General features: G+C 37.8%; 1 protein-coding gene across 4 annotated transcripts in view; it reads left to right on the top strand.

The window, feature by feature from the left end:
* Positions 1-18,045, top strand: part of LOC126251488 (DNA ligase 3) — a 605,411-nt gene that overhangs the window by 353,262 nt on the left and 234,104 nt on the right. For all 4 annotated transcript variants that reach the window (XM_049951944.1, XM_049951947.1, XM_049951945.1 and 1 more), the window contains 4 exons: positions 8,076-8,182; positions 12,230-12,361; positions 14,684-14,763; positions 14,883-14,960. In XM_049951944.1, the coding sequence (XP_049807901.1) occupies positions 8,076-8,182; positions 12,230-12,361; positions 14,684-14,763; positions 14,883-14,960 (397 nt within the window). The remainder of the gene's footprint in view (positions 1-8,075; positions 8,183-12,229; positions 12,362-14,683; positions 14,764-14,882; positions 14,961-18,045) is intronic.

Raw genomic sequence — 18,045 nt, 5'->3', positions numbered from 1 at the left:
CATACATTGTCATTTATTTTCTGTATTACTCAATACCCTTTGAGGTTTACATGTGTACACATGTACAATCATTAATAATCATTACAACATGTATTTTACAAAGTACTGATTAAGAAATACATATTTTTGATGCATTCATATCCAAACATTCTCATACACATCACATTACAGCTGTTGTACAGTTAATAAATGTAGGAATATACCACCGTCGACTTCGCTGCAGCTGTGCACTCTTGGGAGAACTTGGTGCATTGCTTGTCTGAGGGCATCTGTAGTTTTTCTAATGAGGACACCACATCCATGATGCAACCAAACAGTTCGTCCTGTTTATTCACCTTTTGTTTGACCTCATGTTTCATCTAACCCCAGAAACAAAAATGTGATGCTGTAACGTCTAGTGATCTTGGTGGCCAGTTAACTGTACTACCGTGACCAATACATTAATTAGAGTAAATGTGATTAAGATATTCCCTCCCACATGTGGTAAAATGTGGGGATTCTCCATGATTTTGGAAGTACATTTGCAATTCATATGGCAAAAGAAACATCCTCAAACTGTTCAACAAACATATTTTTCAAAGAATTCACATAATTCTGTCATTCATTTGCTCTTCTAAAATGACTAGACCTGTCAACATGCTACTGATAATGCCTCACTAAATATTGATCAAAAAATGAACTTGGAAATGGGTTTCCACTGTAGCATAAGGACTTTCCTGTGACTGCTGATAATTATTACGTGTGTTGTTGATTACATTCCATATAAACATGGCTTCAGCAGAGAATAGTACTAATCAAAGCAAATGAAGATTTTCATTTAATTAGTGACAAAATTCAAGACATGTGGCATTGTTTCCAATTTGTAGACACACTTTATATGAAATGGGTACAAGTCTTCCACATGTAATATTCGCCACATATATGTTTGTGGGACATTGACACATGCAGAAAGTCATCAGTTGCTGATAGTAGTACTATGCTGCATGATTTCAACAATGTGTTTCTGTTCCTCCACAGGTTGTTGAACTAAATGTTCAGAAGAAAAATGGGAACTTGGGAGTATACCTCTCACACAGTGTACTTGCAACTATGATCAGAAATTCAATTTGTTGGAAAGCACTGATGGTATACTTAAAAAGCAGCAGGAGCATTACTATCGCAGAAGCTGTAAACATACACTATATCTACATATTCTTCATTAGTGTAAATGTGTGGCAATTTAGCCAGGTTGTATACACACACAGTTAACTGATGCTTACCTCTGATAACACTATCAGTCCCTTGGAGCACACAATGGACAACTGTGTTTTCATCAAGCAAAGATTGAAAGCAGCACAGTAGGTTGAGCTAGAATAAAATGTCCGAGGCTGGGTGGGTAAGACGTATATGAGTATGCCACTAGGCCAAAAACAAATATATGTTAAATGTGTTTTATCTTTGACACCATTCAGAATAGGGCACATACCCACATAGTTTTTTGCTTCAAATGAGTGTTCCTGTCGCATCCCTGAGTATTGACCATTCCTTCTGCAACATCCTGTATGCAATCCAATTTTACCAGAAGTCAGTCCATTTAAAGGTAGTGTAAAAATACACACACACACACACACACACACACACACACACACACACACACACACACACACCCAACACTTAAAGCCCGTTTTGGGTGATAATGTCATCATGGATCTGTTCATGCAGATGAAGATGCAGGGAGGTGGTGCACTGAGCTTACACCAGATTTGGAGGGCCAGATTCTGCAGGATATTAAGATGAATCTTAGTAAAAGCTCCAGCAACTGACCCATCAACATGGTGTAAGCCGAAGTGAAATTATGTGTATCCTGCATGACAACTGCTACTATCACAATCACGTGCAATGAGTGCAAGGATTATATATCACCATGATTATGGGATTTCTGTCATGATTCCTCTTTACTGACAAAGCAACCTTTACCAGAACTGGCATAATCAATCTGCATAATCATCTGTGAGCTACAGACAATCCTCTGGGAATGGTTGAGGCACCTCATCAGCATCATTGTGTGAGGAGTGTTCCTTTGCGACCACATACTTGGACCAGTTATTCCACAACACTGCAGTGGAGAAACATGCCTGGACTTCCTGCGGAGTACTCTATTTGGGCTGCTTTAGAATGTGCCTTTGGCAATATGACAGATTATATGGTTTCTGCATGGTGGAACACCACCCCATTTCTGCATTACTGTTAACTGACACCTCAACAAAATCTTCCCCAGATGTTGGATTGGAGGTAGGGACCCTGTAGCATGACCTGTTAGATCACTGGAAGTAAACACCCTGGATTTTTTCACTGGGGGAATCTGAAAAACGTTATTTATACTGAAACAGTTCCTGATTCACAGGACCTCCAACAGTGTGTTCATGGCACTTGTAAAGCTGTTCAGAGAAAGATTGGAACATGAGAAAGTGTGACAATCCATAATGTGACATGTGAACACACACATTGCAACCCATGGAGGCCACTTTGAAAATATGTTGCAACATGGATGCAATGCAGCTCTATTCTGTGTTCTGGAACGATTTGTTGTCAGTGCATGCACACCATCCACTTCTGGGCACATTTTCATAGGACCTCTTTTTCCACCATTTCAAGTCAAGATGATGTCCCTGCAGTTTGTCACTTTTATTAATGTTCATCCTGTATATGTGGCTTATTGGAAATGAAAATATTTCCTTTCATATCTTGGGGCAAGGGATGACTGCAGATCTTAGCGCATTGTGAAGAGTAGGGTAGTATTTAAGAATCGACAGACATTAACTTTAAAATGTGCAAACTGGCAAAATGTATTGTACAGTAGTTTAACAGGCTAACAGTACTACTACCTGTGTATTGACTGTCATTGTATCGTCAGTTCCTTACACAACAGGTGGAATAGTTTAACTCAGTAGTATACAATAACTATTTGATCTGAGAGACACTATGTTCTTGTCAAGAAGCAACTTAGAAGTGGAAATATTCAATCTTCCAACACTGTGACAACTGTGAGTCCATAGATAATATTAGCTGGTCAAAGTGCCTGGTCATTATGTTGATAACGGCCATAAGTGAATTTGTTGGGTAAAGCCTCCCTTCAGTGCCCTATAAAACTGACATCACAAGAAGCCAGGGTGTGCATCTGCTTATATGAAGTATCTGGTAACAAGCTGTAAACATTCTACAGATAATCACTGTGTTATTGCACTTGTTATTTTCTGGTTTACATTGATATTGGCATTTGTTCTGAATGTGAACTGATTCACAAGCTGTTTGATAGTCTTACTTGCTCATGACAAGCTGGTGTGAACCTGGCTTGGTGTTGGTCACAGACTAGCTTAAAGCATTCGTACTAGGGGAATTTGTTATAGAACTTATGGAGCTGGCCCCCAAGTGTACTTCCGTCCATCCATTACTTATGTTGTAAGATCAGTAATTGTGTTTGCATGACACTATAAGTTACTTTTCCATTATGCAAATACTATGGAAATGAACAGCATACCACAGTAACAGGTATTTCGTGTCTTGTTTTTATAGACTTTGGGGATAGAGTCTTACATTTTCTTATTTACATTCTTCATTTATAATTCACAACAATCAAGCAGTTTCAGATTCATTATGAATAGCTGGAAGAAAATGTTACTTCATTAATTAAACAGTGGCATAACTTCTATAATATATATATATATATATATATATATATATATACTGTGCAGTATGTCACACAGATGATCTAACAACTCTGCTTGTTGTGATCCCAAGAACGACCTCTGGCCACTCTGCTCTCTTAGGTTATCCACCTCACTGTGAACAGTAAACAGCCAGACTGTGCTCTTGCTTGTCACATAGGCTCAAGTTATTGACATAGAAAATGAGGATATGTTGTGGTACATTCTTTCTTACTTGGTAAGTTTTGTGAAATCTTCTTAAAAGTATTATAAAACTATTGTCTAATACGTAGTAAAGTATAGAGCGATTTCAGCTATGGAAGTTACAGTTAGGTCATTTATACAATAGATATCAGATGTGGAGAAATAGGTATTGATTATTCAACACTGAATAAATTTGGTTGTTGTTGTTGTTGTTGTTGTTGTTGTTTGTGGTGGTGGTGGTGGTGGCGGTTTTCAGATCTTTGACCACTGATGCACTTTTTTTCACATCGTAGATTTCGTCTTTCTAAATTCCTTTGTCAATTATCCCTCCTTTTAGATTTGTGTGAGATAATCATTTGCTCATTGTGAATTCAAAATTTTTGTAAGTTCTGTGGCCAGATGCCATTCTTGCTGCCAAAGAGCCACTTAAGCAAAGATAGGATCTTTCTGCAAGTAATGTCATTTGTGCTGTATTTTCACATTGTCATTGTTTGTGCTGAGGTTCTGAGACAAAACTGAAGATTCACTCTGTCATTTGGCTAGGAGGAGCGGGAAACCACTTATTTGCTTGACAGTGCACTGGACAAATAGTTATTAGTTAAATATATTTAATTCACAGCTTGGTCACCTATCTTTATCATAAGCTAGCACTCCATACATCTCTTGCACCTAAGTTAACAATCTCAAGATGTCATTAACAGAGTAATGTTTCTCAGTGATGCACAAATGCTCAAACAGTTCACAGAAAGTAGTTCAAGTATTTTATAAACAATTATTACACTATTTCATTGAATTACCAGTAATTACTCCTCTAAATGCATGCTAATGGGCATGAAGTATAAAATTAAGGACATTTTGGGAAGGGTCTAGACTCTAAGAAACTAGACAAGTCTGTGCTTGTTCCTGTGTAACTTGTTAGTCACATTCAGGTGAGGGTTGCTTTTTCTTATTTTGTTTAATTTATTTATAAACTGAATAAACATAAATGTCATTATATTTAAACATGCACTGATGGAAAGTAGCTCATTTAGAACTCATAGATTTAGCAGCTAGTAAAATTAATCTTTTCATACAGACAAAGTGATCAATTTGTTGAAGATAATACCTCTGCATGAAGTTTTTCAGTATAGAATAAAAATAATAGTTTTTTATATGTGGTGTCTGTTCTTTCAGACATGTCTGAAAGAACAGATAGCATTTTGATCCAGCAGATAGCAGCCAAAGGAATTGTAGACATTGGCTGCAAGTGGTCATTGATTGAAATCAATGGTGCAAGTTGAAAACTTGTGCAGGACTGAGGTTCAGACATAGGTCTCTTTCTAACTACGCAGATGTTCTGATCACTAAGCTGTCTGGACACAGTGGTCGTTGCAGCTCCATGGACTACCCCAGCATGGATGGCTTAGTAGTCAGAGTGTCTACCTACTAAAGTAGGAGACCCATGTTTGAATCCCACTCTAGTACAAATTTTCAACTTTCCTCATTGATTTCAATCAGTGCTTTCTGAAAGCCAATGTCTGTAATTCCTTTGTGTCTTAATGATACTTTTTCTACTTTTCGATATTTGTGTACATTGCAGTTAAACAGCAATAGCATAAATCAGAACAACGGAAATCTTTTTTAATTTATTGATATGGATAAGGTAACACTGTTTTCAAAACAAAGATTGATTTGAATGCTGCAATGATTTAGTAGAAATGGAGGGGAAATGCCCTTGCCTTTCTTCAGCATTTGAACTGACACAACCACCCAGTTATAGTTGGACCTACAGTTTAATGTGAACTGTGAACCACAATGCACCTGGGCACCTTTCAGTGCATTCAACAATAATTTGGTGTTGTATAAGATGTGCAGTAGAGTGTGATAAGGTGTGCATTTATTTGCTTTTGATTTATTTTGAACCCCTAATGTTTTGTTTGATAATTATCGCATAAAACTGTGGTGTGCTTGATTGATGTTGGCTGCTCAAGCCTATAATGCCACAGACTCCTTTATTTTTCTACTCAAGGGAATACCTACATGATAGTACATAATTTCGTCAATTGCATATAATTTTGTAAAAATCCTTTTTGTATTCATTTGAGCAAAAAACATTGTCCTTTTAAATATACCGTGTATCTGAAATATTAACTTCAGGTTCCACACTCTTTGCAACTGTGTAGAATCTACACAGTTAGCTGTAACAGGCTTTTGATATGTTACTACTGAACATATCTAAATTTCCAGAACAGAAGCTATTATTTTCACTGTTCTGATACATGTACAATGTGCAAATGAAAGTATAGCTTTCAGTTTGCAGCTGAATCCAAAACAATATATGAAAGAGCTTGTAAATGGAGGTGGATTACTGATGTACTCGAAGGATATTCCATAAGACACAGTAGCTACAATGTTCATAGCAGCATCTATATTGCTATGTCATCTCCATTATTAAGTTAATCTGTGTTAAAATTCAGCATAACTTATTATCAGAATACTGGTCCATAATTGCACCTCATGTTCTTAATTTCACATCTGCTATTCTATCTTTTTTTCTCTGCATTGCTTGTTCTGCCTGTAATGCAGATGGATTATATGATGAAGTACTTTCACTTCTTGGAAAAAGTAGTTGACTGTAGGTCATTTGACACTGTTTGTTTGTATCTTTTTATAAATGAATTTTAATAATTTGAGAATAAAATTGTATCAAAAACCTTAAGTCCATAGATTTCCAAAGTAGTTACCATGATGTTTTTCTTTAATACTGATCCTAAATAATCTTCAGATTCTAATGTAGCACTACTGTTTGACCTTTTAAGATGCATGCTTCAATGAATTCTCTAATTATTGTAGTATAGTGAATAGATTTGGGCAGCCCATGGGATGCAGTGAGAAATTTTCAACACAAATGGCAGATGATAAATATAAATACATATATCAAGGGACATTTTTGAAGTGACTTTGCAAATGATGAAAATAAATTGGAAAAATGAGAACCAAACAAAAATGATAAAAGATGTATTTTAAATCATTTCATATAGTTAGTATTTTGAATGTTTGAGTTTCATGATTAGAAAGGGGACCATCTCTGGAAGTGAAAATCCTATACAGGACAATAGAATGCAAAAGAGAAAGCAACTAGTTACTGATATCATGATAACATTGTTCCTACACATGCTATCAAGCTTGTTTGTATTGTGGAATGTGTAGTGTGCCGCTTTATAAGAATGTTACACGTAATCTCATAATTGTTCATTTTCTGTCAGAAAAATATTAGTAAGATTTTGTATTAAAGATGAAAACTCGATTATTTTTAAGGCATGCTGTCATTTGTATCATAATATTTAAGTGTCACACATTTTCCTTGATTTCACAGAAGCTGACAGTTATAATTTATTGGTGCTTGATGATGTGAGTGAGCTCTCTTTCTGTCAGTTCATCAGAGATTTATGGCATTATTGATACAGAAAGTGTTTTAAATCTGACAGTTGCAAGGAGCACATATCATCTTGTAGAAGATAAAGTCTTTAACACTTATCTCAGGGCAAAAAACACACATACATACATTTTGCATGGTGATGTCATATCACAAAACAAAAAAGTCGTTGGCTAAGAGATTTTGCAACACATGTTCTTGCTTTTTGAGCCATAGGAACAGTTTTGGTAATGCAACATACACACATGGCAATCTTTCCTCCCTCTCCCCTGTCCCCCTCCCACCTCCCCCTCCGACCCCTCCCTCCTTTCCCCCATCTCCTGAATATTGCTTTCAAATAACAACATTAACTTTTTTATGTTGTGATTGATAATTTTTTAATTTTTATTGGCTTCATTATGAATAATTTGTGTTTCATATTCTATGGTAATATTTCATTGTGTTCCAACAGCTCACATTACTGTGGAGGTCAGTGAATTCTCAGGTTTATTCTTTGCAGTGTCACTATCTTCTCAGCACTCCATTTCTCTAATGACCTGGATGTTCATACGACGTTAAACTTTACCCCTTGTTGCCACCATCTGTTTCTTCTGCTGGTCTTTATCTTCTTTTGTTTCCCTTGGATGTGTAACCTGCTATAAGCTAAAAAATGACTTAATGACAGCTGTTCTGAGCTTGCATTCATGCATTCATTCATTCATTCATTCATTTATTCATTTGTTGCTATTTATTTGTTGAATCATATTATTAGCAAAAATGTTCTTTCTTTGCAGAAAGCTTCAAAGGTGATCTCCTACTATGGGTTCGCCTGCTCCTGCCTGGTGCTGTGAAGAGAGTTTACAATATCCAAAGCAAGCAGATTGTGAAACTGTTTAGCAGAGTTAGTACTTTACTTTCTGATCAGTTACATAACACATTTAGATTTAAATACATTGGGATTTTGTATATCCATGTGCCACCACTCAACAAAACAAAATAAGACATCAGTCTGAATACGCTTTGTGTAATTCAAGTGTATTCATTTCTTAATTGCTTAAAAATTACTTCAACATGTAATATGAAGATTGTTTGTTCAGGTACCTGTTACTTCAGTCAGTTTATTTTAGATACTGAACTATCTGTTTAAGACATTATGTGTGTAATGATAGTTTAAATTACAATGTAAGGGGGGGGGGGTGGGGGGGCATGGAGGGTGAAAATGCTTTATTTGGAAGAAAATGTTTTACATGTTAAATGTTTTTGCCTGGGTTAAAAATTGGTTTTCATCTTGAAGGATACTGCCAAACCAAGCTGAATGGGTACCAGGCCAAGATTACCATTGTTGGTCAGATTACTTTGTAATAGTTTGATGCAAGAAATATTTGACAGACCAACCATCATCATTGCAGTTGTATGCAATTCATTATGAATTGAACCTTTTCGTGTAGTGCAAATGACCTAGAGAATTGAAAATATATGGTGTGTGTGCTGTTGGCATTGATACTGAGATCAGTATGATCTCAAATGTTTCTGTAAAATGTCTGCAAGCACTTCTTCCATTTATTGTTATTAATTGTCATTGGAATTGAACTGTTCTGTCCTGATAAGTCAGTGTGCTAAGATGTCTTCACTTAAAAGTCAACATTAACTTTAGATGTAGTGCCAACATATATTCTAAGCTTAGTTTTTGAAGGCACAGAAAACAGCATGGCTAATTTTTCTCTTTCTCGGGTGAGTTTTTCTAAACCCTTATTTCTTCAGCAGCCAACAGATATGACAGGTCAATGTCCTTTAAAGTTGATGGGTCTCCCCTTTTCGTGGAAAGATCTATGGCAAGAATAAATTACTTAGAAATGCAAAACCCGGCCGGCCACTGGTGGCCGAGCGGTTCTAGTCTCTTCAGTTTGGAACCACGAGACCGCTACAGTCGCAGGTTCGAATCCTGCCTCGGGTTTGGATGTGTGTGATGTCCTTAGGTTAGTTAGGTTTAAGTAGTTCTAAGTTCTAGGGGACTGATGACCTCAGATGTTAAGTCTCATAGTGCTCAGAACCATTTGAACCATTTTTTTGAAATGCAAAACACGTAAATCTTTTACCAAAATGACTTCATTTTAATGTAAGAAAGCATTCCACAACACTTTGACAAATTGATTTCTGATATTACCTGCACACCATTATTTCAGGACACTGGTCTGAAAGCTGTGAGGTGTAAGATCATGCTCATTGTCAGTAGCCTTATGAGTGACCAAACATTACTCCATGTGGTTTTTATCTTTGGGGCTATATGCGATTATGGGATTGCCTCATTTACATCTTATACTCTTGAAGATTTGCTCCAAAAATTTTTTGAGGCTGGGAGTTCAATAACTAGGGGATGATGTAGGAAGGAAAAAACTACAATTTCTTATATTTGCCTATATAGTGCCCATATTGAATGTATAAAATCTTGACATTTTGTCTGTTTTCTGAGGATTTCAAATAAGCTGTTAGTGAAGTAAATGAGTTTTTGATGAGGTATTTGTATAAAGTGGAAAAAAAGTAGTCCTGAAGCAGAAAGTTTCTCAGATGTTTTGTTAGTACAGGACCTGTGAGAGTATATAAAGAAATTTGTCAAAATGGAATTTTGTCACTGATTAGATTAGATTAATTATTCATTCCACAGACCCACAAGCTCATAATTATCCTACACGGTATCATGAGAATTATTCAGCATGAGAACCTAGTGTTTTGGGAAGGTCATTTTATATATGCACTTAGGAACTGATGTGGCATGGAAGCTATAATGAACCTTTCTGGTATTATATTCCCTTAGAATCTACTGAAACTGTGCAATTTACATAATTCATAGCAGCCTTTGTAGCTATCAAATGTTTCTGAGCTATTGTTCATATCTTAAAAGATCATCAAAACATTTTATGTATTGTACTTCTTAGCTGTGTAACTGTTCTTACATGTGCAACCAACTGTTTTCTCTCTTCTGCCATTGAAAAATACATAACAGACAACCACTTACAGCAAAAAGCATAAACAGCACTCATGAAGTTTTATCACCCTGAAGAAAATACAGTTAGGTAACAATACTTTGTTTGCAGTTAGAATGTCTGCAGGCATGGTGCACCCTGAAGCATCTGCACCGCCGGACAATAGCACACTGCTAGAGAAACAAAAGTAATAATTTCCTTCATTTTAAGGGAAACGCCTTTGTCAGTTAATGCTGAGTTGGTGGAATCATACAAAAACAATGCACCATAATGTGACACCATGGATAGGTGACACAGAAGATTCCAGTGGGGTCAGGTAAGCTGGAATGACAGAGTGTCAGACGTCTCTCTGCAAAGAATTGGGAATGACAAGAGAAAAGGAGGACTTTGTGCATAAAGACCAACATATTACAATTAAGGCAATAGTATAAAAATTGAAAATCAGTCAAGGATCAGTTTTCAACATCGTGCACGACCTTTTGTACATCACAAAGCAAGTCACCTGCAGGTTTTTGTGACCCCTGAAACTTGTTTAAAATGGCTGCTGAACCGAGGCAATAGTGGCAATGTTACAGCTGTCTCACGCCAATTCAAATGACTTCCTTAGCCACCTCATCATCACAGAAGAGTGCTGAGTGCATCATTGTGACCCCAAGATAAAGGAGCAAAATAAGAAATGAAAAGACATGAATTTATCACAGCCAAAAAAGGGAAGACCCAACCACCATTGAGACAATTGATCCTGAATGTTTCTTTTTTTTTTTTTTTTTTTTGGGGCAGTGGGGGAGTTTTCCACATCATAGTGGTAACAGATTATGCTTCTAGAGAAAGGAGAAAGGGCAAGGGGGGGGGGGGGGGGGACGACGACGACGACGACGACGACGACGACGACGACGACGACGACGACGACGAGAGCAATCTTTCAAAGGAGCATACCAATGAAATGTCCTGATGAGTTTACATGAGTGTAAAGATAATGCATCCAGAGAAATTGTCCAAAGGGGTGTTTTTCTCCACAACAGTGCCTCAGCTTCTTTAGTAAAAGACACACAATCACACTTGCTGCTCTCTTAGGCCTCACACTTGCTGCTCTCTTAGGCCATCAAATTTTGCCTCACTCCTGTATTCTCCTGAAATGGCACCCAGTGACTTCTACGTGATTTCTACCTTTCTGTGACAGGCATTTTCAGAATGACGATGTGGTGGTTTTTGAAGTCAAACAATTCTGAATGGCTAGAAAGAGATTTATACAACGGTGTTCTTTACCAAGTCATCCATTATTGGGGAAATGTCACTTTTACCAGTGGATATGTTGAGAAAGGCAAACATTGTCACCAAGTTTCACAGTTACAATTTGATTTTTCTGAGGTGATAATTAATACTTTGACTGTTCCCCATATTTACACTACAAAAAGCTGATAAAGCATTCAAGTTGTGGAAGATTATATCTTGGTACCTTCACAATCTTGATATGAAGAAAAAGGCACCTCTCCTGACTGTGTACAAGTCTCACTGCAGTCTTTGCTTTGAATTACAAAGTATTGTCTGATAATTCTCTGGGTACAAACCATTTTGAATCTGTAGCCCACTGCCAAGATGGGGGGTCTGTGATATGAAATGGCCAATAGCATATGCTTGGGATACTTCACAGAAAATCACAATTATTATAACATCTTGAGTTAAAACTGTATCTTCAGTCCAGTGGTTTATATATCCTTTCTGCAAACTCTGAATTTCCTGTTATTGTTAAGATTATCACAGTCCAACCAGATTATGATTTATTTGGTTGTAACTATTTTGTCTGTGTCAGAATAGTTTCTAATTTTTTAGTGACAAACCAGAACAATTTCTTAACAAATCTGAAAATATGTTTTGTGACATTTACTTAGACATTATGACTAAACTATAGAATTAACACAAAAATTGTGCATACATGTTGTATTCACTGTTTCAAATCTTTTTTCAAGATTTTGCATGCTGATCAAGATGAAATGTTGGAAGACTTAGAACAAGGAGATGTGGCTGAAACAGTTCGTATCTTCTTTGAACGCAGCACCCACCTGCAACCTACGAAAAAGAGTACATTATCTTTATATGATGTAAGTACAGATATAGATTTTAGTACAGCAAAGACTTCACAGTATTTTGAAGTAATCTATTTAACAAACGATACCTATGTGCAGTTGTATTCATGCCTGCTTCTCTAAAGCAGAAGTTAAAATGATATGACTGAAACACATTAAAGAGAGCAGAAAGATGCTTTGACAGTTATGTTCCCAAAGCTAAGATGTTGATACAATTTATAAATTTATAGTGCAGCACAGCTGTAGGGGGGAATAAAACTGATGTGTAATGATCTAAAATATAATATGTAATGATGGCATTATGTATCACAGCAGTATTCAGTTTAATCTTGACCAGTTAATATTTGGTTTCTTCACATCTGCCGATTTGCTTACTTGCAGCAAGTTACATTAATGTGCAATCTCTCAACTTCATACATGTGGTCTATCCTCTTGTTTTATAGTTGAACTCATGATAATTTTATGAAAATTCTTGCTGTTTCTGTGGTTTTTCTGTTGTTGAATAACATTAAAAATGTTACATGTGAAGAAACAGCTTTGGTCATAATGTTTCTTAAACATTCATTTTATGTTCTGTAAAATACCTCCTGCAAAATGTGCAGGCAGTAAATTCATACAAAGCAATGGAGATAATTGAATGAGTAAAACTTGGGAAAAATCTGTATTAATTCAAAATTTCGTGATTAATGACATAAAGTTGGCAGTGATAGGTTCAAAACACTCACCATTCAGCAATAACTGCAGAAAAAAAATAGTAAGAAGGGGTGCTGCCCAACTAAATAAATGCAGCATCAACTGCTGTACTACAGTAAGACACTAGCTTGTTGTACTGATCCTACAGTCAAAGGCCACATCTCATAACTGTAGAGTTAACCAAGGAGTAAATACAAGAGAGAAGAAATCCAAGCAACAGAACTCGGGAAACATGGAAGAATATTGGAAGGCTGCATATTACAAGGGACACAAAGTTCACTGCAGAAGTTTCATTGGGAAGCCCTTACACATCCTCCATATGGTTCCAATCTCTCCTTATCCAATTTCCACATTTTTTGAGCCATGGATGACATTTCTGGCCATTGATTTACTTTGTATGATGTGGTGCGCACTTGCATACAATCGTGATTACCTAGAAAACTGCAAACATTTTTATGTGAGGGCACTGGCCATCGTGTCTCACAGTGAGATAAGTAGCAGTTACGGCAATTACTTGTGAAGTAATTACTTTTTTCCCATTTGTCTCATTTTCCTTTGACAGCCCCCCTACAAAAGAGAACAACATTTAAAATATTACAAATCTGGATATAAAATACTGTGTATTTTGATAAATAGTTAAGATGTGATTATTATTTGTTAACTATTAATTTAGGCATTATTTCTTGCAACAAAGCAAATAAATTGTGAAAGAAAATGCAAGTGAGTTATCAAAAGAAATGAAGAAATCTCCTATAACTTACAACAAGCTGTCAACATACAAAAGGTGAAACCATTGTCATCCTGAAGGCTGATTTGAACACCACAGTGCTAGGTATGGTCCAACTACAGGTGGTATGCCTATCCTTTGAAATGACCTAACCAGCCTGTTATAGGGGGACCTACAGTTTAATGTGGACTCTGAACCATACTGCAACATGTCATTTTTCAGATTAACAAATATTGCCAGAGGTGAAAGAAATTATAGATATGAGATAAAAATCCTAAGACTTACTGGGATCAAACCCAAGAGCTTTGGATGTGTAGTTGAACACTTCACCACTAACAAAGCCACCCTCTGTGTAACATATTTGCCATAATTTGTTAGACATTGATCTTAGCATAACACTGTCACACATATAGCCTCCCATGTGTCAACAACAAAGACTAGAACAAGGAGATGGTTGCTGTTTGCATCTCACAGTAGCTGTCTGTACATCTTTCCAGAAAACACTTATGCTGAAATGGTGAATGAAAATTCCTAGATTAAATGTGAGAGCAGAACAGGAGAAAAGTAAAAATATTCCTTGTAGTTGGTGTGCATTGGACTTTGTATCATTGTTGATTGTTGTGAAAGAAAAACAGAATTTTATGAAGTAATGCAGCATCAGTCTACATCAATTGCCTTAGATTGCAGAGGACATCATGTTGATGGTAGAAGAGACAGTATGTGTTGTCAAAAAACCTTGCCCGTGTAGATCTGGTCTTAATGTGATCTCATTTCTGCCAATGCATTGATTGATGTATGTTTGTTTTGTGCTGTGACATAGAATCAGATTTCTTTTAACATATTAAACTTTTTTTGAATGTTAAGAGTTTGTGTAATGTAATTCTCATTCCTAACATTGAATCATATTATATTCATAGGTTGATGAATTTTTGGGGAAGCTTTCTACTATGACAAAGGAGGATGAACAAGCCCATCACTTCAAACAAATAGCAAAAAGGTAATGTGTATAAACTGCATTTGATGTTGCCACAAAAAAAAAAAAAAAAAAAGGCAGCAGTATTATAATGACTGATAAATTATTATTTTATCTGATAAGGAAAGCTGAATTTTTTTCAGATGTACATCAAATGACTTGAAAATGATCATTCGACTAGTGAAACATGACCTGAGAATCAATGCTGGTCCCAAACACATGTAAGTTGTCCATTTTATCAGATGCTATTATAGTAACATCCATGTTATACAGTGTGTTAGCGCGCGCGCACACACACACACACATGTAGTCTTCTGTGTATGATACTTCCATCCATTCACAAAAGTGAATGTTTAAACCATTATGCCATTCCAAGAATTTTTTTATTTGATTTGATTTTTATTGATTCCAGAAATCCTGTTGTGTGGTATTACTCATGGATATGGGACAAGGCACAGTTGCAATGTGTATAAATATTATAATTAACTTATAAGAAAAAAACCATTACATCAGTAGAATAAATCGGCTGAAAACTTGTGCTATTTAAGAAGGCATTTGACTTGATTTTGATTCACTCATGAAAGAAAAATAAGTTATATCTGTAAAATAAACTAAATTGGCTATGAACTTGTGGTACATAGAAAATGTTTACCTTTCTTACTTCAGACTGGCATTCATAATTTCTTCTTCTGTATAGAAGCAGTTCTTCTGAAGCAATGTACACTCCTGGAAATTGAAATAAGAACACCGTGAATTCATTGTCCCAGGAAGGGGAAACTTTATTGACACATTCCTGAGGTCAGATACATCACATGATCACACTGACAGAACCACAGGCACATAGACACAGGCAACAGAGCATGCACAATGTCGGCACTAGTACAGTGTATATCCACCTTTCGCAGCAATGCAGGCTGCTATTCTCCCATGGAGACGATCGTAGAGATGCTGGATGTAGTCCTGTGGAACGGCTTGCCATGCCATTTCCACCTGGCGCCTCAGTTGGACCAGCGTTCGTGCTGGACGTGCAGACCACGTGAGACGACGCTTCATCCAATCCCAAACATGCTCAATGGGGGACAGATCCGGAGATCTTGCTGGCCAGGGTAGTTGACTTACACCTCCTAGAGCACGTTGGGTGGCACGGGATACATGCGGACGTGCATTGTCCTGTTGGAACAGCAAGTTCCCTTGCCGGTCTAGGAATGGTAGAACGATGGGTTCGATGACGGTTTGGATGTACCGTGCACTATTCAGTGTCCCCTCGACGATCACCAGTGGTGTACGGCCAGTGTAGGAGATCGCTCCCCACACCATGATGCCGGGTGTTGGCCCTGTGTGCCTCGGTCGTATGCAGTCCTGATTGTGGCGCTCACCTGCACGGCGCCAAACACGCATACAACCATCATTGGCACCAAGGCAGAAGCGACTCTCATCGCTGAAGACGACACGTCTCCATTCGTCCCTCCATTCACGCCTGTCGCGACACCACTGGAGGCAGGCTGCACGATGTTGGGGCGTGAGCGGAAGACGGCCTAACGGTGTGCGGGACCGTAGCCCAGCTTCATGGAGACGGTTGCGAATGGTCCTCGCTGATACCCCAGGAGCAACAGTGTCCCTAATTTGCTGGGAAGTGGCGGTGCGGTCCCCTACGGCACTGCGTAGGATCCTACGGTCTTGGAGTGCATCCGTGCATCGCTGCAGTCCGGTCCCAGGTCGACGGGCACGTGCACCTTCCGCTGACCACTGGCGACAACATCGATGTACTGTGGAGACCTCACGCCCCACGTGTTGAGCAATTCGGCGGTACGTCCACCCGGCCTCCTGCATGCCCACTATACGCCCTCGCTCAAAGTCCGTCAACTGCACATACGGTTCACGTCTACGCTGTCGCGGCATGCTACCAGTGTTAAAGACTGCGATGGAGCTCCGTATGCCACGGCAAACTGGCTGACACTGACGGCGGCGGTGCACAAATGCTGCGCAGCTAGCGCCATTCGACGGCCAACACCGCGGTTCCTGGTGTGTCCGCTGTGCCGTGCGTGTGATCATTGCTTGTACAGCCCTCTTGCAGTGTCAAGAGCAAGTATGGTGGGTCTGACACACCGGTGTCAATGTGTTCTTTTTTCCATTTCCAGGAGTGTATTTACATTTGCTCAAAATCCATCTCCATTTGACTTAATGTTTTTGAGTAGCTTGTTGTGTAGAACAACTCCTAGGTGCCATATACTTCAGAGTCCCTTGCATAGCTCTTGACTAATTGTATACATGTCTTTGAATGACAGGTCTGATGATGGTGGATATTTTTATTTATTTATTTATTTATTTATTAGTAAAAATATGTCAATTTTCATGAATAAAATGCACTTTTTTATTCATGTAAGTACAGAGCACTGGCAGGATAATAAGCTCCAGAAAGAGATGTTTAGTGGTGGAGGGGGTGGCTTTCATCTCATGATCTTGACTATTATATTCTGCATAGTAAGTATCTCTCTGTGTGAGATGCCTCGGAATAGGATGCAATGTGAGAGTACAGAATATACAAGTGCAAAGTATGCATGTTTTAGTATTCTGATATCACAAACTTCACTCAGGACATTAATTGTATAACTCAAATTGCTCAGTCTATTTATTATCTTGTTAATAAATATAGATCCCACTGTAGTGTATGATCTATTCAACTCTGAAGAATTTATGTTTACTTACTTAACCTCATCTGATTAGGGTCATTAGCCCTTCTTTTATATAAGAACAAAATTTCACACAGACAGTATCTCTTTCACATCCTAGTTACCTATGAAATAACAGTTTTAGCATGACAAATGGTATTAAAATGATTAGTGTGTCTGTAGTGACAATGTGAGTAAATAATACTGACTATGAACTAATGAAAATATTACAAAAAGGATAGATTCATGCTCAATGTATAGTTGAGGTGCTGAGTCACAGAGAGGCACAACAAAAAGACTGCTAAACAATTAAGCTTTTGGCCAACACACACACACACACACACACACACACACACACACACACACACACACACACACACACACACACACACACACACACACCACCCCGTTCGCACGCCCACACACACGGGTGTGGGCTTGCTGGCTATAGGCCCAGAGACCTAATAATCATTCTCCCCCCCCCCCCTTTTTCCCCCACCCCTTCCACATCCCTCCCCTCTGATGTAGTAACTGGCTTAACAAGAAGATCTTAAAACAAAGTGTAGGCTGATTTGAAACTTCCTGGCAGATTTAAACTAAGTGATGGAGAAATAGCCCATGATATCTCTTCATCCAG

This window comes from Schistocerca nitens, chromosome 4 (assembly GCF_023898315.1).
Source record: "Schistocerca nitens isolate TAMUIC-IGC-003100 chromosome 4, iqSchNite1.1, whole genome shotgun sequence".
Classification (NCBI taxonomy): domain Eukaryota; kingdom Metazoa; phylum Arthropoda; class Insecta; order Orthoptera; family Acrididae; genus Schistocerca; species Schistocerca nitens.
The sequence above is the reverse complement of the archived record's forward strand: the minus strand, read 5'-3'. Positions and strand labels throughout refer to the sequence as shown.